At 52.3% G+C, this 22,084-nt stretch overlaps 1 protein-coding gene and 1 long non-coding RNA gene across 8 annotated transcripts in view; both read left to right on the top strand.

Annotated features, from left to right (window-relative positions):
- Window positions 1–22,084, top strand: part of Chlsn (cholesin) — a 118,102-nt gene that overhangs the window by 91,011 nt on the left and 5,007 nt on the right. For 5 of the 7 annotated variants that reach the window (XM_040278297.2, XM_078023557.1, XM_078023558.1 and 2 more), the window contains exons 3-4: window positions 17,268–17,351; window positions 21,115–21,308. The exons of 1 other annotated variant lie outside the window; for it this stretch is intronic. In XM_040278297.2, the coding sequence (XP_040134231.1) occupies window positions 17,268–17,351; window positions 21,115–21,308 (278 nt within the window). The remainder of the gene's footprint in view (window positions 1–17,267; window positions 17,352–21,114; window positions 21,309–22,084) is intronic. One more of the 7 variants, XM_078023559.1, reaches the window with a different exon arrangement.
- On the top strand, window positions 8,843–13,543 carry LOC144367415 (uncharacterized). Its single transcript, XR_013426773.1, has 2 exons — window positions 8,843–12,219; window positions 12,833–13,543. It is a non-coding gene; the product is annotated as an uncharacterized LOC144367415 (long non-coding RNA).

Raw genomic sequence — 22,084 nt, 5'->3', positions numbered from 1 at the left:
CCAAGTTCATGCAACAGGTAATGGAGCCAGGGTTGAGCCCAGGTGGTCTTTGGCATTCAGGATGGGCTTGAGACCTGGAGTCCTTCTAGCAATCTGCCCAAGAATAGCCTTGTTATTTCCAGTGTATAAACAGCCTGAGGCCTTTGGAGTCCTGGTCAGAAACCGGGCTGTATTGCCCATCCCTGGAATGCCATAGGATGTGGCTGGGTAAGTGTGCAGCTGGCGAGTGCCGCAGGTTACTTGGGCCAAGCCTCCCACAGGCTGCCTTGTCTGTGACACCGGCAAACCAGCCAGGGATGGGAGCAGAAAGTCAGCAGTGGACTAGGGAAATCTTCAAAGTATGCCCCTTCCAGCTGAGCCCAGGAAAGCACCTTCCAACCAGGACAGAAATATTCCAGAGGCCAGCAGCCTTCACTGCAGCTGGCAGTGCCCCCCACTGCAGGCCAGTTTCCACAGGAGACTTGTCCTCAGGGACAAGGACAGAGATGGGTTTAGGAAGTGTGTCTGGACCTGACTCTTGGTTCCAGCTGCATCCTACCCTGCCTATGGCCTCCTCTCTCCATTATCTCCTGGTCTGTGAGCCAGAGAGGACCTCTGCTTCCCAGCAGGCCAGGACCCCAAGGGATACTCTCATTGATGGCCAGGCTTGGTGGCAAAGGGAAGTGAAGCTGTCTCCAGCCCAGGGCATCTGGGGTTCTCTAGGTCCCACCTGCCAGATGCTCCCTGTGCACTAGCTCCAATGGATCCACAAGGGTCACCTTCACCTACATGAGCTCACCCTGTCCCTCATAGCCACTCTACTTCCGCAAGTAGTAGGAATCAGTTTAGCTGAAAGTCATGCCAAGAAGGGAAAAGGCACAGGTTAGTGGACACTGCATGTGCTAATGAGAAACACCAGGGCTGGGGCTGCCCATTGTGCAGCCTGAATCTTGTACTAAGAGAAGGCTGGGGCCTTGGATGCCATCGTCAGTGCTGGGGAAAACAGCTGCTTGGAAAACTGCTCCTGTCTGCAGTGTCAGTTGGGGTGAGAGGGATGTGGCATGGGGGCGTTGTACAGATTTGTATCTCTTGGTGGGGATGATCTCACTGAATCGTGGGTTAGCCCCAGGATTTTACTGAACTTCCTTGGGTCGCCAGCTGTTAAACCCCGTTGCCTTTTGCATCTAAGAGATAGAATTGATGACAGCACCAACAGTTCCCTAGCCCCTTGCCCTTTGCTGTTCTCCAAGGTTGGAGGGTGAGTCAGGCTTCCCAGAGAACACATTGCTCAGGGTTCAGGTTTCCCTGCTTTCCCTAAAACAACCTGGGCACCCTCCACTGCACTTCCTCTCACACATGCAGATGGCAGTGTGATTCTGTCCACTGAGGTAGAATTCCCAGTAGCTACCTCACTCAGAGAGGTCAGGCTCACCAGAGATGCACAAGTTCCTAGACCAAGGCAGAGGGAGACAGTGCATGCCCTTCGAGGCAGAGTCAGGGTGCTTTGATATGACCCATCACCAGGGTATCTTGCACCCACCAGGGGAGGCTCTATCGGCTCTCTTTGGCAGGAAGGGAAACCCTGACTTTGGAGGATCCCCTTGCTCCCGCTAGGACCTGCTTGGAAAGAAGCCCACACACTCTACTTCTGTGCATGAAGATCAAAGAAGGAGCAAGAGAGCATGTGCTTCCTGGTGCACAGAACACCACGCAGATCCCAGCATAGCCCTGGGATGCCCAAGTTCTTGGTTCTGTGACCTGAAAACTAGCCACTGGGTAGGAGCTGAGGGTGGGCTGCCATGCCTGACCTGGCAGCAGGGAGCTTACTTCCCCTTCCAGATATGTGGGTAAACCCCAAGCCCAGCCAACGGATGGACAGGTGGCCAGAGCCATCCTGTGGGCTGTCCTGGCACTTAATGTCCTTATGTGCTTCCAAAGCCGGTGCCTTGGTGGCTAGTTTACACCACCACCACCACCACCACCACCCCCAACCCCGTGATTCAACGGACACATCACAGCCAGTCCTGAAGAGGAAGATAGAAGATTACTGGGAAACTAGAGTTTTTATTCTAGGGGTATCTTTTATCCTTCCAGACCTTTAGTCAAAATTAAAAACAGAATGCCTGAAGTGCTTCCTTCCTGGGGGTCCACGAGGGGAGAGCTACGAGCACCTTCCTGGTACTGCACCTGCTCATCTTCAAGCCTGCCCTCCCTGCCCATTAAGACGTGGGCTGCTGGCCCTGGCCCTGGCCCAGGAGCCCAGACCTCTGACACTAGAAGGGCAGCTGTCTCCACTGGTGGCCTAGACCAGCAGGTGCAGAAGAGGGCTTCTGCCATGTGCTTTGTCCAGAGAGGCCTTCAGATGGCATTGCAACTGGGACTTACAGAGAATGGTGAGGTTTTTGTCCTCCCACTCCCTCTTCTCCTTTTTGTACTGGGGGTTGAACTCAGGGCACTCTACCACTGAGCCACATCCCTAGCCCTTTTAATTTTAGACAGAATCTCACTAAGTTGCCCAGGCTGGTATCAAACATGGGATCCTCTTGCCTCAGCCTCCCAAGTTGCTAGGATTATGGGCATGTGCCACTGTACTCAGCTCTTTTATCATTTTTGAAAGTTATAGATTCTCAGGAGGTTAGAAAAATAGCAGAGTCGTCCCTGTTCCCTTCACCCACCTTCCCAGTGGCTCAGTCTTAACACAGCTCTAGCTCATTTTCTACACCAGGATCTTGTCACTACACTGTGTGCGCTCTGGGCTCTTCATCCTTGTGCAGGCTCCCATTGGCTCCAGGAGTGCGGGTGCAGGGCCACCTAGCACCACAGATCTTCTCGACCACACTGTTCAGCTGTGGCCACCTGCCTCATGGCAGCCCTCATCTGCTCCCCATCTCTGTATTGTGTCACCCCGAGAATGTCTTACGCCTTAGGAATGGAATCAGAGTGTGGCCTTTGAGACTGACTTTCTTATGACTTTACATATAATGCCCTGAGGTCGCCCAGCTGCTGTGGTCTCAGCAGTTGTTCCTTCCTGTTGCTAAGTAAAACCCCTGGTGTGGAGGTGCCATGTTTTAACCACTCATCAACTGAAGGTCATTTTTTTGTTGTATCCTTTTTGGTTGCTACAAATAAAGCTGCCATAAGCAATTATGTCCTGGATTTTGTGTGGACATTAAGTTTTCGTTTCCTCATTGCTGCATGATCTGGTATTTCATGTTAGATTTTAATAATTGCTGAGCTGTTTTGCTGGTCGCTGTGTCCCTTTATATTTCTACCAGCAGTAGATGTGAGGTCCGGTCTCCCACATCTTCGTGTTGTCAAATGTCGTACTTGTTTTGAAAGCTTGCGGCAGTATCTCTGTGGGGTCAGTCTTTGCTTGTCCCTTATGGCTGTGATGTTGAATTCCGTTCTGTCTGCTTATGTGCCATCTGAATGTCCTCTTCAGAGAAATGTCTTTTTCTCATTTTCTACTTGTTTACATATTCTAGACAGGAGACTCCTGCTACGATACAGTTTCTAAAAATTCTGTCCCCCTATATAGCTTGTCTTTGATATCCTTTTGAGTTCTTTTGCAGAGCAAAAGATTCTTCAATTTTGGTGAGGTCTGGATGTTTTGACTTTTAAATTTTATGGATCTGTTTTTGGTGTCCCTTGAAGACCTCTTGGCTAAATCTCCAGTCCTGAAGATTTCCCCCTATGTTCTCTTAGAAAAGTCTTAGTTTAATATTTGAGTTTAATTTATAACCCATTCAAGGTCATTTTTGTGAAGCTTAGGGTTTATTCAAAATATCTTTTTTTCAGAACACTTGTAGGTTTGCACAAAACTCAGTGGAAAGGACCATGTTTCCCATATCCTCCTGTCCCTGCACACGCATGGCTTTCCCATTATCAGTGCCCCTACAGCAGCAGCGGTATATCTCTTCTGGACAGCAAGACATCCCTGACACATCTTGTCACTCAGAATCTGTCATTTGCATTGGGGTTCACTTGGTTTCGTGCCTTCTGTGGATGTAAAACATGTATCTGCCATGGTAGTATCACACAGAATGGTTTCACAGCCCTGAGAATACTCAGTCCTCTACCTGTCTATTCATCCCTCCCTCCCTCAACCCCTGATCCTTTTATTGTTGATAACTTACCTTTTCCCAAATGTCATATTGTTGAAGTTATACAGTCGTTTCAGGTTGGCTTCTTTGACTTAGCAACATGCATGTAAGATCTTGCCTGGCTTTCCATGGCTTGATAGCCCATTTCTTTTTAGTGCTGAATAATAGTACACTGTATGGTTATACCGCTGTTTATTTATTCACCTATTAAGAGAGACTTTGGTTGCTTCTGAGTTTGGGTAATTATGAGTAAGGCTGTTATAAACATGCATATGCAGGATTTTGTGTGGACATAAGTTTTCATCTCCTTTGGGTAAATACCAAGGAACACAATTGTGGGATTGCACAGTAAGAATATGTTTAGTTTGTAAGGAACTGCCAAACTCTCCTGCACCATTTTGCATTCCACCAGCAAAGAATGAGAGTTCCTTTTATTCTACATCCTCACCACCATTTGGAGTATCAGAGTTTTTAAGTTGTGAAGCAGCATCTCGTTGTTTCAGTTTGTAATTCCATAATGACATTCGGCATTGAGCATCTTTTCATGTGCTCATTTGCCATTTGTTCCTCTTCTTTGGCTCAAGGTTTCTTTCTTTGCCCTGGGATGTCCTGTTGTTCTAGCATCATTTGTTGAAAACACTCCCTTCTTCCACTAGTTGCTTTTACAACCTTTATCAAAAAATCAAATCTCTGCTAGACACTATGGAGCAGGCAACTTCAGAGGCTCAGGCAGGAGGAGTAAGGCAAGTTCAAAGCCAACCTGGGCAATTTAGTGAGACCCTGTCTCTAAACATAAAATACAAAATATGGCTAGAGATGTGGCTCAGTGCCCCTGAGTTCAATCCCTGGTACCAAAAATATAAATAAATAAAATAACAATAATTAAATGAGGAAGAATCAGCGTCTTTAATCTGTTATCTGGTATTCCATAAACACAGTGTGGTCTCTCCATTTATTAGATATTTAAAAATCTCCGTCAGTGTCTTGTGATTTTCCATCCAACATTCTTAAGTGTTTGTTAATCCACAACTACGCGTTTCATTTGTGTGGAGCGGTACCAAGTAGTGTTGTGATTAACCTCCAGGTGCTTGATGCTGCTATGTGGAAATACAGACTTCCGTCCATCGTTCTTATTCCTGCACAAGACAGCTTGCAATGCTTTTCCTTCATTTTTTCTAGAAAAGATTTGTAGACTTGATATTAATTCTCCTTTTAAGTGTTCAATAGAATGGCGAAGACGTTTCTAGCCTGTGAGACGGACAAGGTCACCAGCTCCTGGGGGCCCACCAGTTTCTCTGAGGGGTATCACCCAGAGTCTTAAGAGTGTACAGACTGAGGTGACACTGAAGGGGCCTTTGAAGAGGTGCTGCACATGTGTCAGGATCCTTGCCTTGTCTGGTTAATGACTCACTCTTGGATTTCTTAAAAGTGTTTCTTGCCACTCTCCACCTCCACAAATGCCTTGTCATGGACCATCTGACTTTGTGACTTTCTCACCCACTCTGAGGAGGAGGGGGCTGCTGGGCCAGAGGCACAAGGCTCTAGGGCCTGAGGTCCTCAGTTTTTGTGAGGTGGAGGATACCCCATGCTGCCAAATGGGGTGCCGTTGATGACAGGAGCCTGGCGAGGCTGCACTTTTCTGCTTCCTCCTGCTGGGGTGACAGCAGACCACCCACTGGGGGTTTCCCACCATACCCCCAGGCTTCATCCTAGGGACACAGTTTCCAAGCATGCAGGGTGGTTGGGAAGTGAAGTGACACAGCCTTGCGTGCACGAGCAGGTCGACAGGTCCAGCTGTGGCGCACCACCAAACCCTGCTTGTTCCCGGGGTTTTACAAGCTCCTCTGGGAGGTGACAGGCAGGGAAATGGGGCATGCTGCTCAGACAGGCATTTTGGTTAATCAAAAGAATGTGTCAGAGTTGGTCTTCCTGAATAGCTGGATAATCTGCATAGTCTTTGGTAGGGGTGCCTGGGTCCTGGTTTTAAAGGCTCATTTTTTTTTGCATTTATGCGCTTTAATATATCATACGTATATGGAATATGATTTCTCATTTTTCTGAGTGTACATGTTGCAGAATCATATTGGTCAGTCACATACATATACGTACAGTAATAATGTCTGTTTCATTTTACGATCTTTCCTATCCCCACATCCCCTCCCCCTTTTCTCCCATCAATTCCCTCTACCTAATCTAAGGTAATGCTATTCTACCCTAGTGCCCCCCGCCTTATTGTGAATTAGCATCTGCATATTAGAGAAAACATCTGGCCTTTGGTTTTGTGGGATTGACTTATTTCGCTTAGCATAATATTCTCCAACTCCAACCATTTACGGGCAAATGCCATATAGTTTCACTCTTCTTTAATGCTGAGTAATAGTCCATTGAGTATGTATATCACATTTTCTTTATCCATTCATCTATTGAGGGACACCTAGGTTGGTTCCATAGTCTAGCTATTATGAATTGAGCTGCTATAAACATTGATGTGGCTGTGTCACTATAGTAGGTATAAACCAAGGAGTGGGATAGCTGGGTCAAATGGTGGTTCCATTCCCAGTTTTTGGAGGAATCTCCATATTGCTTTCCATAGTAGTTACACCAATTTGCAGTCCCACCAGCAGTATAGGAGTGTGCCTTTTTCACCGCATCCTCTACAACATTTATTGTTGTAAAGGCTCATTCTTACTTCCTGGTGGCCAAGCTGCTACGACCACCCTTGGCACACCCTCCCGCACCACCACACCCCACCTCTGGTGCTCTGTGTTCCTCTTCAGCATTTTGGTGCTTGCTGTCTCCAGATGTCCACATGGCTGTGCTACTGGGGTCTCTTTCAGTGCAACCTGCAGTGCTAATTCAGATTTACATCCTCCCAGCCTTTTGAACTGCAGAACAGAAGCCTATGCTTCCTTCTATTCCTTTCCCACTTCATTTTTCTTGGTATCATAGCCTCAATCTTCTATCTAGGTGGGCAGGTATTTTCATCTGTTTCCCACAGTAGTTAGCACATAGGACAGTATCCCAAGGTGTAGGGTGTACTGTCCTACGGTACCTGGCATACAGCACTTTGGAGAGCACTGGTATATACAGCTTGCCTCACAGATATGTGGAGAGCATGTGCATGCCCATCTCGTGTGCCCTAGTCAGTGCCCCTGCCCCAGGCTGCTGAGGCTAAACCCTACTGCTAAACCAGCTTCCCCCCTTCCTGCTCTCTTTGTTGAGTCCCCAAAGCAGCCTGTTGAGTAGGAAGGGCACACGGGGAAGAGGAAACCTGGCCAGAAGCTCCTGTGCTGGCAGGTGGCTGCCTTGGTCAGAGGGCTTACGCTGGAAATGCACCAGCAGGTCAGCACTAGGTCTTTTAGGACCCAGAAGACCCAGAATTGAATCCATTCCCTGAAATTAATGTTTTAAAACATCAGTTTCCTTATCTGTAAAATAATACTGATGTCAACAGCAAGGTTTTAGTCCTCACCCTCCCTCTACCTTTGTCCATCCAGATCTGGCTGGGCCTTTGTAGTCCAGCAGGTATGCCTGACTGAGCAAGCCTCAAGCCTTTGTGTGTGGACCAGCCCTCAGGTTCTGGTGAAATGGCCAAGGGGGGAAAAAAAACTAGAAAGTGCAGTATTGGCTCAGGCACCATGGAGATCCCTATCAAGTATGGAGGCTGGGACACTTATACCCCTGGCTTTGCACAACGAGTGCAGGAAAGAACCTTCTAGAACAGGCATCAGCAGCCAAAGCACAACATGTACTAGAACACCTGGCTTCTGCTTTTTGCTGTAGGGGTTGGGTGACAGGCCACCCCTCCATCTGGAGAGGGATCTGGGCCCCCTTCTCCCCTCTTCTCCTCAAGTACTTATTGTTAAGTCCTCCCAAGGTGGATCTGGCAGGCACTTGGTCCTCCAAGTGTGGCTGCGATTTCCTGGGACCATAAAATTGACCTGCTGTCTTGATATTAGGGGTTGTTGTTTGCCTGGTGAAGAAAATGCAGCGTGCCTCCCAGTGCCAGGAGTGTTTATTGAACGCCATGTTGCCAGGCATATCAGCAGTGCGAGCTTCTGTGCAAGACCCTCTGAAAGGCTCTTTGGTATTGTGAGGGCGGGCACTCATAAGGAAGCCCAGCCCCAGCTGGGGGCCAAGGTGCAGAAGAGCAGTGGTGGGGCTGTGGGCCCCGCTGACAGTGCTCCAGGAAGGGGAGCGTAGGCGCAGGAGAGCCTGGGAGGTGAGAGGACTTGCAAGATGATGGTCAATCAGTGCTAGGGGGTGGGAGGACCACGATGGGTGGCTTCCTGCCCTGTAGTGGGAGCCATGGGACCCTGAGCCCCAGTGCTCCGGTGAGCAGAGCTGGAAATGTAGTTTGAGTGTGTGGGAGGAGCACAGCATTCGCCCGCCGCCCATTTTCCCACAGAACAGCGCCTGATGGCCATGGCAGTGACCGCAGCCTTGACAGTACCTGCTCCCCTACCTCTTTGGTGCCGGACCCGCCCCAGCCTCGCCTGCAGCCGCGCTCCACGTGCAGCAGCGACGGCCCCGCCCACGGGGGGCCCACCCTCACGCCGAGAGAGCGCGCTCTTGCGTCACTGCCCAGCCGGCTGGATCTGGTTCCAGCCGAGCCCGGCGGCCTGACATGCGCAGTGTGCTGGCGCTGCGGCGGGCTGCGGGACGGGCCGCAGGCGCGGCGGGCGCGGTCCTGGCCGTCCTGGCGGTCCGTGCTGACGACGCCCGCCGGCCTGGGACCCGGAGGTCAGTGCGCCGGGCCGGGGAGGGAGCGGGCGGGTCCTGTCCTGGTTTCCCGCCCCGCCCCGCGGCGACAGGTGCCCAGCGACCCCGGGGCGGGGCAGCGGCGCGGGCCCAGCCGCGCGCAAGACCTGGCTTCTCGGAGGGGCAGGTCCGCGGGACAGGGCGAGGATGGTGCCAACCGTGCCCTGGGCGCCCAGCCCTGCCGACCCTCGCTGGGCCCTGCCTCGGGCAAATCGAGTTTTCACCGACCCCGCGGTATATTCGTTGGTTTGCTTTTGAAATTATTTGGCCATGAAAAACTTATTTAATTGGCAGTGTGCTTTTTCTAATTCACCGTGTACACCTAGAATTTCTTGCGGAGTAAACTCTAACCCATAAAGAACTTTTAAGTGAAAATTGCAGTTGACAGTGAAATTGTTGTAGGATGAACTTTACAGTCATTTAATGAAGAACTTAGTTATTTGATTCTGCTGTGACTCACTTTGGAGCCAGTAGCATGTTTTGTTTTATTTTACCAGAGCTCAAGCATTTTTGCAGGCCCTCCAACAGCTTGGGGTGCTGGTACCCAGTGTCTGCAGAGCCCACAGGGCAAGAGGCCCCCTCCCCAGCTTCCCCCTTTTAAAGTTTGGGCTGAAGGTGGAAAGTGCGCCCCCCCCCCCCCCCCCGTGAGAACATAGTTCTGGTGTTTTCAGTTAGTACTCAAAAATCAGTCACTCTTTTTAACATCACGGGAAGAATAGAGCCAGAGACTGTGAGGTTTAAACAGGAAGACCGTATTGAAAATCTTGTGCAAAGTTGATTCCCCCCCCCCTTTTCAGTCACTTCTCTCCCTCAGATAAGATGGAGACCTCGTGCTCTCTGCAGCTGCACCCTGGAGCCAGAGATGCAGCTGTGAGTTGGGTGACTCTGCACTTTTGCAGTTGGTTTTTTAGATATTAAGAATCTGGGTTGCGCTGAAATGGCAATATCTGCACCAACAAATTAGAAACAACTGTCAGCTAATTTCTTGCAAGTTGTTGAGAAACATGTTTTCTGTGTGTTAAATGTTACTTGAAACTCACTCCCATGCTTAGCATTTTGCCCAGCTTTGCCTTTGCTAACTACCATCCTGCCAGATTTGCAATCCAGTTTAAAAACAAAATACAGCCTTGGATTCCTAGTCAGTCATATTTTTCCACAGATAAAATGAAGGAAGATCAGGATTTTAATAGCTAGGATGGAAATAAGCTTGGCCAGGGAGTTGCAGAGTAAAACAACCTTCTAGTAACAAACACTCAGAAGCATTTCTGTGTGTGTTATCTTTGCCTTCCATTCCCAGTGATCACTTGCCCTAAAAGCCATACCTGTGACATTCCACATGGGCTGTCTGTATGCTGGGTTCATCTGAGTTCCAAGCTGCATGGGCTCAGTAGTAACAAATGTCCAGTCTTATGCACCATTAGATGGCATCCTTATGCCTAGAATCTAATTAGAGCCCCCAGGCAGCCCTGCATGTGGGTAAACACAGCTGTTATACCAAAGGGGAGCCTGAGCCAAGGGGCATGTTCATCTTCCTGAAGGCTTCACTGAGGACTGTCAGCAGAGATGAAGGGCCTGGGCCTCTGGGATCTGGAGAAACAGGAAGGTATATCTGGCATCAAGCGACTCAGTTCAGGTCCCTGTTTCAGACTTGTTAGCCACCTCCCTGAGTGGTGGTCATGATGCCTCTATTGCAAGTTGTGGAGTGCTGTGGACCGAAGGGGCTGTGGGTTTCCCCAGCCAAGGTCAGGAAGGAGCCCCTGGTCCCAACAGTGTTTTGTGCCGGTCGCTGGGCAGTGGGAGGCTGTGGGGGAGAGGCCGGAGCAGCTCTTTCAGGGCTCTTCCTGGTCTTAAAAAGTCTTTCTTCGGACCTGGAGTCAGAGCCAGGTTCTAGCTGAAACCCAACAAATGAGAAGTCCCACCCTTAGCTCCCCCGGGGGCCAGTGTAGTCTCTGCAGAGATGGAAGTTCTGCCAGATGTAGGCAGTCATGTGGACTTGTCACCAACTTGGTTCCTCCTGTACTGGAAATGTTTCCAATTAAATACGTGGTGGCGAGGTCAGGCTGCATCTTCTAGTCCTGCTCTCTGCCTTGCATTGTGTTCTGTGACCTCGGTGTAGGCAGAAAGCTGTGTCCCTAGGCCTCTTGGCAGCTGTCGACACTTCCTGGGGCGTGTGGCCCCTCAACAGAGGCCTCCCTTCGCCTCCTCTGACCTGTGCTATCTCCTCCCCTAGGCTTATGTCAGCTGGGGCTCCACACCCTTCCCCTTGGCCTCCCACTCCCACACCTACTGCATCCTCCTGGTCTCAGGAGTAGCCTCATGTTTGTCTCTCCTTCCCTGTCAGGGGTTTTAGGCAGCAGGGATTGGTTCTCATTTGTTCCTGAAGCACCCAACATGGGCCCTCCTGAGCCGCCCTCCCTCCCCTGGTGGTTGCAGCCTGTGGTGCTCAGATAGGGAGCCCCAGGCTTCTCTGGCTTCGGGCCAGGGCACTGGTATCAGCTGCAGCAGAAGGCCAACTGGGACTGATCCTTTGGCTTGTGAGGCAAAGGAACAAAGGCCCTTTGCCTTCTTGGACTGACCCCATGTGCCTGCCAGCAGTACCTCCACCCCTTCCCCCACCACTCCCTACACATCAGGGTCTCCCTGTCCTTTGTGCTTATGTCTGTCTGTCCTCCACTGAGGAGTGAGCTCCTAGGCACAGCTGAGTATGCCGTGACATTGGACAGATGGATAAAAGCCTGTGAAATGGTAGAGCATGGACTAAATAAGAACAGCGATTTGCAAACTCTGAGGACCTTGTGTCTATAAGCCTGATCTGTGTGGACCCAGGACTGTCAGCCTTGGTTTCCTTCTTGAGCAGGAACAATGTCTCGTGTTGGAGGTTCCTCTATCTTCAGACTGGGAAACTGAAAGACCTAGTGCAGAGCTGATGGCATCAGTTGGCCGGTGCCTCTTGCCCCTTTTCCTAACATCTAGCAAACTTTGCCTCACACCACAGATTTCTAATTCTGGGTTAAAAGAAGAGCAAGAATGAAGATTTAAGTGTTCTCTCAGCACCAACCAGCGAAAGCCCTTGCAGCTGCCATGTCTCACCCCAGGGTTGTTTTCTGGTGCATTCTGGTGTTGCCAACCAATGTGGGCTGCTGATGTGTGCAGCTGAACGTGGATTAAGATGCCGTGGGAGAGCTCTGCGTGGCTGAGCCCACTCCCGTGCGTGAGGCCTTTGTTCTGAGGCTGCCGCCTCTGCAGGACACAAGTAAGGAGTTGGTTTTCAGTTCTGGCTGGGACACAGGTCCCACAATCCACCAAGGCCACAGAATTCTAAAAGAAAGTCTGCCGGGGCCCTGTCCTCGCCCCGCCTCTGGCTTGCACTGTGATGGTAGGTGAGGCCTCACCCCTTGAAACCTTGTTTCCTTCTCTAGAACCAGGAGTGGGGCCCTGCCGGGGTTTGGGGGTCTGAAACCATGACATTGAATTTCTGGGAAAATGGTCTGAAGTCTTTCATCATATTCTCTGAGGTCCAGTTGGGATAAGGCTGAAGACTGATAAATTAGGATGGGCGAAGCATGGTGTGCACAGGAGGCCATCCTAGGAAGAGGTCCCACGGAAGTCCCTGTCTGGAGGGACTTCCCAAGACCATTGTATGGAGAGCTGGGACTCTGTCCTAACCTTTAGTGAGAGTGTCAGGTCAGGAAGTTTTAGCCTGGATAGAATAAATGTGTGTCTCTACTAACCTCCAGGTGACACGATGTCTCCTGCCATGGCTGAAGTAGATAGCCGTGACCTGGGCAAGACTGACCTGGAAAGTGCCAATACAGGAGCTTTCATTTCTTCTCGCAACCAGGGACATCTCACTGTCCTCAGCTCCACTTTCCTCTGCTTGGTCTTGTCACTTGATGCATTAGTGAAGATATGTATCACTGGGGCTCTGATCTGTTTTCACATCCTGCTGCTGAGTTCAGTTTGTATTTTGTATCCCTGTGCGTCTGCAGATTCCACTCTACGCATTTAGAAACATCATTCTGAGAAGGGGTCACTAGGTCAGTGTCACCCTGTGATCACAGCTGAGCTCTGGCAAGAGAGCCACCTCAGCCCAAAAGCTTCCCTGGCCCCCTCAGCACTGAGCTGGACCGAGTGGCCGCCTTCCCTGTCCTCCAGGAGCTCACGTATGCCTGCCTGTGAGCGCCTCGACGACAGAGCCGGCGTCCGCCTCAGCACCTGCATGGCCAGTGCCTGCGAGACTCAAGGCTGCTTGTCCTGAACCCCGCGCCACCTGTCAGACGGCAGCTTCCTGGATGGTTGACGCTCAGGTCTTCTCGTGTTATTCCAGTTTTAAACAAGATGTCTCAGAAGAGAGGAAGTTTATTGTCCCATTTGTGCCACAGCAAGAAAGGAACCAAATGCTAATCACGTCCTGGGCTAGTCAAGTATTGTGTTGGGGAGAAAAAGAGTTAGCCTCAAAGAATTTAGTGATTTTTGTATTCATGTAATAACTGCAGCTGTACCACCTGTGTGCGTCTCGTCACTGCAAAGACCTGCTGCCCGCTCTGTCTCTGGTGGGACCCTGGGTGTGGCCTTGTACTTATCTGTGGATGTTACCCTGGGCGGATCCTGGCAGGGGCACTCACAGTGTCCCTGGATTACCTCTCACATCTGCCTTGGCTTTTTATAATTGTCTCAATAAAGACAAATCTTAAATGCTCCTTCTTTTGTTCTCCTTGTTTTTCAGGAAAGGAGAAAAAAATGCTACTGTGAATTACCCTCTTATATTTTAACATTTGCAGTAAAAAAAATCTGATTAAGGGGGCTGGGGTTGTGGCTCAGAGGTAGAGTGCTTGCCTACCATGCATGAGGCACTGGGTTTGATCCTCACCACCCCATGAAAATAAAGATACTGTGTCCACCAATACTAAAAAATATTATTTTAAAAATCTGATTAAGGTCTACAGACTGGGCACATTCTCAAAGTGTTAAGGGTGCGGACAGTTAAATGAGCACGTCTTGAGTGTGGACTTGGGCTGGGTCTGAGGAGGTGGGAGGAAGAGGCTTCATGGTCTGGAAGCACGCAGGCGGGCAGGAGACAAGCTTCTTTCTTGTAGACCTGAGTCTGTCGCCAGATGACAGCTTATCAAGAGGACATCCAGCAGCCTCAGCCTGTGTAGGGCTCACGTTCTTCCCTCCCAAAGTTGCTGTCACTTGGTCACTCCTCACAATGCTTAAGTGTTCTCAGTGGCTGTTAAGCAGGTACAATGACTAGGGACCTAGGTCCTAGATGAGAGCAAGGCCTGTGTACCTGGCCTCTGTCCTATGTGGCCGAAGCTCTGTATCTCTGGGACTTTGTCCTCATGCGTCAACTATCTAAGTGGCCTCTTTGTCTCTCTGCTCCTCACAGGTGCAGGGAAGGGGAGGGTCACATGGCCAGAATCCATATGCACACCCAGCCTTGTCCCAGGGAAAGGTGCACCCTTGAGTGCATGTGCTTGGTGGTGAGGTGGGGCTGGAGAGATGGATCACACCCTACAGAGCTTAGTCAAAGCCACACAAGGGCAGCTAGACGGCTGTCCACGCCACACCAGGTCTACTTTCTGACTCTTGGTTTAGTGTTCCTTAAGCCAGCACTGCTGAGGCTCGGTCACACCACACGGTGAATAGGCTTCTGGAGAAGAACGGCTCTTATGGCGCTGTGTGGTCTTCTCGCCACCGAGCTCTTCCTTAGCCTAGTCTGTTCAAGAGCGGGCGTCACCTGCCTCTTGGTCCCCAGCTCTGCGTATCAGGGTCCTACAGAAAGTTTGACGTTCCCTGAGAGGTTCTAGAGCCCTGACTTCTCTCCCTTTCTCTCTCCCTCACAGGTGTGGGGACCTCACGGAGTGGGTCACCCAAGGGCCATGCATGCCTGCCCCCAGGTCTCTCCCCATATAATCTCTAGGAGGTGGTCGGCAGGCAGCAGTGAGGTGACCAGTGGGGAGGGAGCACTGGTGTCCTGCATGGAGCATGGGGCTGCACAGAAGTGGTTGCAGTAAAAGTCTTTGATTTAATGTGCCTCTGGGCTTTTCCCAAGTCCACTGTCTGCCCAGCTGAGACCTGCAGACCTGACAGCCCTGCAGACTGGGCAGGAGGAGATGCCTGCCCCTTTGCAACTTCCTCTTCTGTGTGTCAGCCAGATCCCAGTTGTTCAGGACTCCAGTGGATCGGGAGGGACACTCGTGGTGGAGTGGCAGGCAGGCAAGTGTCTGTTGGACTCCAGGTCAGGGCCCACGGAGGTCCTGAGGGAGGTGCCCCTGTCCCAGAATGCCTCCTAGCAGGGCTGCGTTTTGTCCTGCACTCAGCTCTTCTTTCTCCTTACTTGTGAAGCCCAAGGAAATCTGGCAAAGGCAGAAGGTACAGACCACAACTGGAGAGAGATGGTCCTAGATGCAAGGCATGGCTCAGCTCTGCTACATCCTGGCACAGCTCTCTGTGCTCCCATGAGCAGTGGACATGACCACTCAGCAGCTGGAGGAAGCAGGCTGGGGTGGGCTCATCTTGCCTGCCAGCCAGCCTCCCTGGATCCCTGGATTGCTGAGTCAGTCTTCCTGATCTGCTCTGATCCATTCAGTCCTCAGCAATCCCCTTCTCTCAGGAAGGTACTGGATCACACTTCTCTGGACCCCAGGAGCAAGTGCCTCCTCCCACAGGAAAGAAGCACAGACATGCAGGGTGGGCCACTGAGTCTTATACACAGGGCTGCCTTATAGGAGGCCCTCATCTGCCTTGGCCAGGCTATGGGACACAATGGAGTGAAGCCAGGGTCAGCAGGCACTGAAACCGAATCAGAAATGTGTGCCGTACACATCAGTTTCAAAGATTTTGCATGGGAAGAGGATGCAAAGTTCTACTGTAACCTCTCATGCTCATTCTGTTGGCACCCACCGTGATCCTGTGGGGCCACACCACTACAGGTCTTAGGCTCATGCTGTCTGACTTGGGTGTCCCTGCTATGGCCAAACCCACAAGTCCCACAGCCTACACTAGGAGCAAGTGTTCTGCTAGGGCATTACCCCAGAGCAGAGGTGGTGGCGTGGGGTGCTTTTGTGAGTGCACTGTGTGACACATGTGGGCTGGTGTGTGCTAGGTCAGAGCTTGGGAGGGTTCCGGCCACAATGAAGAGTCTTCATCCACATCCATCTGAGTTCTAGGCCTCTGGCTCCTTCTGGAGCTGCATATTCTGAAAATAAAGCATGCCAGACGGGAGTGAGGGGACCTTGCTCTGTGCGCAGAGGTGAACGTAGGTCATTGAGGCACATGAGACTCTTTGAGCCCTGGACACAGTCCCTGGAGCTGCTTCCACCCTGCTGGTAGGTGCTGGTGAGAAGGAGAAGTCCCAGCCCCTGGCCACTAAAGCCAGCACTGCCACATCAATTAGGTGTGCACCTTGGTTTCCACACTGGGAGTGTTCCCTGGCAGTAGAAATGCTGTAAGCCCTGCTTCCAGTGAATTAAGAATCATACAAGGTTAGGGCACTTGTCCCAGACCCCCTCTGCAGCTGGCATGTGGTTGGCGCATTCTCTACTGCCCTCCGTAATTCCAAGAATGCTTCACTCAGTGGGCGCTCAGAAACCCTAGGCCTTGATGCCCAGGGCAGCAGCCATCTCCCTGCACACCTGCTTGGTGGCGCTAGGCTGGACAGCTCCTGCATTTGCAGACAGGCAGTGTCACAGGCTGGGGCTGGTGGTTCCCAACCTCCAACTGTGCAGGCGAGACGACTTCTTCACTCTTGGGAGCTCCAGGAAACAATGGGCCCTTTTTCTGCCTGCCAGGTTACTCTGCCTCCAGACACAGGAAGCTTCTGTTGATCACATGAAGCCCAAGTGTGGGGCCAGAGGCCCTGGCAGGACACCTAAGGCCAAGGCATGCTGGCCTACAGGCTGGACCTGGAGCACCCAGCTCTGTGTGTGACCCCCTACCCCACGCCGACCTTAAGGCTTCTGAGTGGTCAGAAAATTTCATCCAGGGCTCCTGACACCCTCGATTGATTAAGTGTGCAAACAAATAATAAGGCCACGCCTTTGTGGTAGACAATACCCATGTCACAGCTGTGCATCATGCTGGTGCTTGCTGCCACATTCCACACCATAACTCCAGAGGGAGAAAGTGCTGGTGTCTTTCATGTGGCTGAAAGCCCAAACCCTGGGGCATCCACCTCAAAGACAGCCCCCAGGGCACCCTCACCTAGGAGCCGGGCTGGGCGGGTCAAGTCCTGTCACAGCAACAATCCTTGTAGTTGCTGCTCCCAGAGAGCGAGGTTTCCAGAGAAGGGAGTTAAGATGTTTGTGGAACAGGCAGACAGCACAGTGTCCTACTTGAGTGGGTATGAACTGAACTTTGGAGACCGGGTTTCTGTGGCCATGGTGGTCTGGAGTGGTAGTTGTGACTCTTTATCACCCTTAGAGCCAATCCTGCCTGCTGTTCCCATCACCCCACATTTCTAGCCTGCAGTTCAGAAGGGGGAGGAATGGAGTTCCTCCTATAGAGGTAGGTTCTATGGGATCCTTGGAGCCTGTCCTCAAATCCACGGCCCAAAGGGGGCCCAGGAAAGGGAAGTGGCATATCTGTTGGGAGCTCACCTGTCTTCCTTTGGGCTACCTGTTGCACGCTTTGACAAAATAAGCTGAGGCAAAAGCACCCTGACCCCTGCAGGCTTGCTGCAGCTCAGTGCTGAGCCTTTACAGAGACCAGGGAGCTGCCCTCGCCTCCTTAGCAGATAGCAAAGCCACTTGGGCCACAATCTGCAAGGCCCAGGGCCTGTTCCAGCCCCACCCAGCCTGGGCCCTTGCGTTTCCGGGGCTCCTGGAATAGGCCACAGCAGACACAAGTCTTGGTTCCCCCAAGAACATGCAGGAGGTGAGGTTGGCCAGAGGGCCTGGGCAGCCAGATCAGAGTTGGGCTCCCTGTTTGAGACAGGAGTGTGGATCTTCCGGTCTCTGTCAGCCGACAGGTGGACATGGCAACCTCACCTATGAGATCTTAAACTGCATGTGGATCATGACTCAGCACAGAGCAGCAAATTGTCAGAACACTGATATCTCTGGCCCCAACCCTGCCAACTTCATCTCTAGGAAGATCAACTTCCACACGCCTGTGTGTGACTCTCTCACTCTGGAACCTACAAGTATCATCACAGCAGAGGGACCAGAGGGAACCAGCCCTTTAGTACATCTGACCTGAGAACACTCACCTGGCTGTGACTAAAAGAGGCCCAGGAGCCCCAGGAGGAAGAGAATTCCCCTGGGTACACCTGGTGGCATAGTGCTGTGGGGTGACCCCAGTTTGCCACATGTAAAGTGGACAGTGAACAGTGGGCTGGGACCACAGGCATGCTTAGAGCAATAGCTCTGGTTCACCTGGCAGTCTGCCTACCTGGGGAGGGCCTCCTGCCACACCACATGCCCCGCTAGGCAACATCAGGGTGAGACAGGCCAGGAGCACAACCTGGTACCCCCAAATCCCAAAGGGCAGAGCCCTGGGCTGGCAGTGTCATGCAGCTGGGGTGGTGCAGCCTGTGTGCACACTCAGCAGTCGTCTGACCACGGCATTGGGGGGGTTCACTCCTCCCCAAAAGATCCCCTCACAGAACGCCTGCTCCAGACACCCTGAATCTGCTAGACCTGTAGGAGACTGTTGCTGAGATTTTGATTTTTACTTCATTTCTGTGTTTCATCATATCTAGGATACCTGTGTAATAGTATCAAGGTAGGTGGTCCCGACAAAGGGGTGTTACAGGCCCAGGTGCAGATTCAGGCAGTGGGTGCCTACTTTCATTAAGGACACTATTGTGCCCTTGTGGCTTCAACCCAGAACTGCTCACCCCATGGAGAAGATCCTGGCCTATGGGGTGGACTCAGGCAGCATTGAGCCCACTCCTGGGGGTAGGCAGGATGCCTAAAGAAGTCTCTAGTGAGTCACAGGACCAGGTTTGGCCTTCTTAGGTCCTTTCTTTACTCCAGGAGGCCAGTCTCCAGAAGGGACCCTCGGGGACCTCATTGGATACTTGCCTTCCCTTTACTGACTGGCGTTAACCTAAGCCAGTTAAAACCTTAGAACCGCCTTAAGTGAAGTCGATGCATATGGTAGTGGTAGGTTAACGCTGCTATTTCTAATGAGGACCTCCTTTAGAAAGTTGTCAGACCACGGCAGCTGGGGAAAACTCGTTCCAGATTGGGGAGGTGTGTAAGTGCCTGTCCCCGGGCACGGTGGCCCCCAAGTCTGGTGGGTGTGTCTGTGCCTCCAGCTGCTGAGAATGGCAGAGCCTTTGGTGGAGGAGGACAGCTGAAGCCAGGCCTGTCTCTGCCTCCACCCTGGGAACGTTGCATGACAGCAGGTAGAGTGTGTTGCCTCTCTGGCCCAGGGGTCGGGGTCTCAGATCTGTGCTGGCCTCCTCAGACAGTTGACATGCGGATGGGTCTTTGGCATCATAATATGCCCTATTTAATTGGAATTGGCAATTGGCGGCCTTCACAGTTTAGGAGATTATAAATGTAAATCTCAAGTTTCCGGCTTCTCAGAAGTCCATGGTCTGGGCCTGCATCCAGGCGTGGGCACCTGGCTCACTCCTTGGCTCTCCCAGTGGCTGCATTCAGTGAGGCTCTCCAAGGAATAGCTTCTCTCCATGAGGCACATAGCTTTCTCAGGACAGGACCTGGGTACTGGGCACTGTGCGCATCGGGTTGCTGGCAGCCAAAAGTACAGTGGGTTTTAAAGAAACTGTTATTGGAACTTCCAGAATTGTGGGCTTCAGACACAACATGGTCTGAGTGCTGGACATTCAGGAAACTGAGGGATAAACGGCTAGAACCCTGCAGTCCCTCATACCGTCCTGTGGAACGGCCCCTGGCCTTGGTCTCCGCTCAGCCTTTGCAGTAGGGAAACTGCCCACATGCAGAGCCCTGGAAGTCCTCAGGAAGCAGACAGACATCTCCTTGTAGGACTGACCCCTCTGACCCTCTTGTCTGCATTCTGCACCAACCAGGGTCAGGGTCAGAGGCCAAGGCACTGGGCTTAGGATGAAGCTGTCATGTGCAGAGGCAATTGCTTCCACCTCTCCCCACCCTTCACAGTCCTCCCCAGCCTGCCAGCCTCCCTCAGGGTCAATGCTAATAGACCCCAGGCCTGCTGTCCACCCCCTCCCCCACAACAGCCCTGTGGTTCAACTGGGTGGACTTTTGCCCTAGTGGTGCGGTGTGGCCTGCTTGGCCATGGGGGCAAAGGCCGGGCCTGCACTGGGTACCAACTGTTTGCTGCTTTTTTGGTGCCAGATTTTCTGTGGCATTTGCCCAGTCAGCCCTCCTGGCCTGAGAAATCGTTTCTGATCTCAGAGTTGGTCAGAGGCTGTCCTGTGAGAGCCAAAAGGCCAGGTTCTGAGGGGCCCAGCTTGCCCTCTAGGCTCCTTTTCTTGCCCCTCAGCTCACAGAAACCTGTCCTCAGGCGCCCTGCCCTCAGATCCCATGACCACTGACCAGCCCATGCAGGACAGAGAAGCCTCGGCCACAGGCCCCTCCTCTCAGCTGGGCCTGCTGTGTGTGGGAGTTGCCAGCCCCTCTTTGAACAGAGAGGGAGCTACAGAGAGACCTGTTCTTGTTTTAGCAGATTCATGGTGTCCTGGTCTGTGAGGGGACCTGACAAGGAGGAGGAAGCCCCTATTCTGTTCTGGGTCCTGTTCTTTTTGTCTTGGAGGCAGGGGCTCTGAGAAACTGTGTGCATGGGGGGTTCGCCCTTCTGGAAGGCATCCTGGTGGGCACCCTGTGCCCTTTCTGGTCTCCTGGTCTAGGTCAGTAAACACCAGTGTCCTGGATTTTCATGAAGGACAAAGTGGGTCACGGCTGCTGGCTTTATTAGCCCCTCTGCCCTGGCCAGAGTTGCTCAGCTGCCACTTGGTGCTTCATTTCCCGTTGTTTTCTGTTTGCTGCTTCTTGGCCCAAGATGGCCAGGAATCGTTGCTGCAGAATGCCCGAGCTTGGTCAGAGACTCCCTGTGGGGTCTTCACTGGGAGGACCCCTTACTTAGCAAGACTGGTGCCAGGCAGCTGCAGGTGTTGGGCTGCTGCCCTCTGGTGGTTGCCTGTGGTGACAACATGTAAGCCTTCTCCCTAAGAAGCCCAGCTCTGCCATGGAGTGAGAGGGCCGGGTCCTGCCCTGCCAGGGCCTGGGAGGACAAGGCTCTGCAACAGGTCAATCAGGGAGGTGCTGTGGTCACTTCATTCTGACACACCAGCTCTGACAGGACTGTCTTTGACTTTCAGGGAGAGGCAGCAAGTAGGGTACAGGCCCCAGGCCCCGAGCTGTCACCAGAGGAAAGGAGGGTCCTGGAAAGGAAGCTGAAGAAAGAACGGAAAAAGGAAGAGAAGAAGCGACTGAGGGAGGCGGGCAGTGCCACAGCCCAGACCCCACCAGCCAGGCGCTCAGGTGCAGAGCTGGCCCTGGACTACCTCCGCGGGTAAGAGCTGCACATGCTCCCACCAAGGGTCTGCTGGCACCGCGGTCACAGATCTCTGTGTCCCCCTTTGCTTACACAATACCCTCAACCTCTGCAACCCCAGACTGGACCTCGGGATGGGAGGTCTCCCTGAGGCCTATGGTGGCCTCCTTCAAAAGCCCTGTCTCCAGGGGGTCTGGCCTTGCTCAGAGACAGCATGTGGGTGAGAGTGCTGGGCTGGAGAGAAGTGGCCTTCTGCTGAATGCCAGTCAGGTGCCTCCCCCGTGCCCTTCCCTGCCTGCTTCACATAAGCCTGGGGCAGCCACATACCCAAGAGTCAGGGCCCTGGGAACCTCCCTGTCGTGGTGCTCTCCCAACCCCACCCTTGGCCAGGGGCACAGCACAGGGCTGACCTTGGCTCAGGTCCTCATAGTTTCTCCTGTGGACTTTCCAACTATCCCCCCCAGCCACAGTTTTGGTTCCTTAAATGAACCCTCCTTTACCCATGCCAGAGGGGCTTTCCCATATGCAGCCTGATCACATAACCCCATCTGAGCGTCCCTGCATGTCCAATTGGGGGTGCTGCCCATGGCCATGGTCCCTCCATCTCATCCCCAGTAACTGGGCTCCTCCTGACCCTACTGCAACCACCTGTGCACGTGTGCCCCTGCTTCCTGCTCTGGGCGGTAGGGGAAGAAGCACTGACATGTGATATGATGTGGGTGATGCTGTGTCACAGTGCAGACACGGGTTGCCTTTCTTCCCGAGTGGAGTATTCAGGGCAGACCCAGGCACAG

The sequence above is a fragment of the Ictidomys tridecemlineatus genome, chromosome 10 (assembly GCF_052094955.1).
Source record: "Ictidomys tridecemlineatus isolate mIctTri1 chromosome 10, mIctTri1.hap1, whole genome shotgun sequence".
In the NCBI taxonomy this organism is placed as follows: Eukaryota; Metazoa; Chordata; class Mammalia; order Rodentia; family Sciuridae; genus Ictidomys; species Ictidomys tridecemlineatus.
The sequence above is the reverse complement of the archived record's forward strand: the minus strand, read 5'-3'. Positions and strand labels throughout refer to the sequence as shown.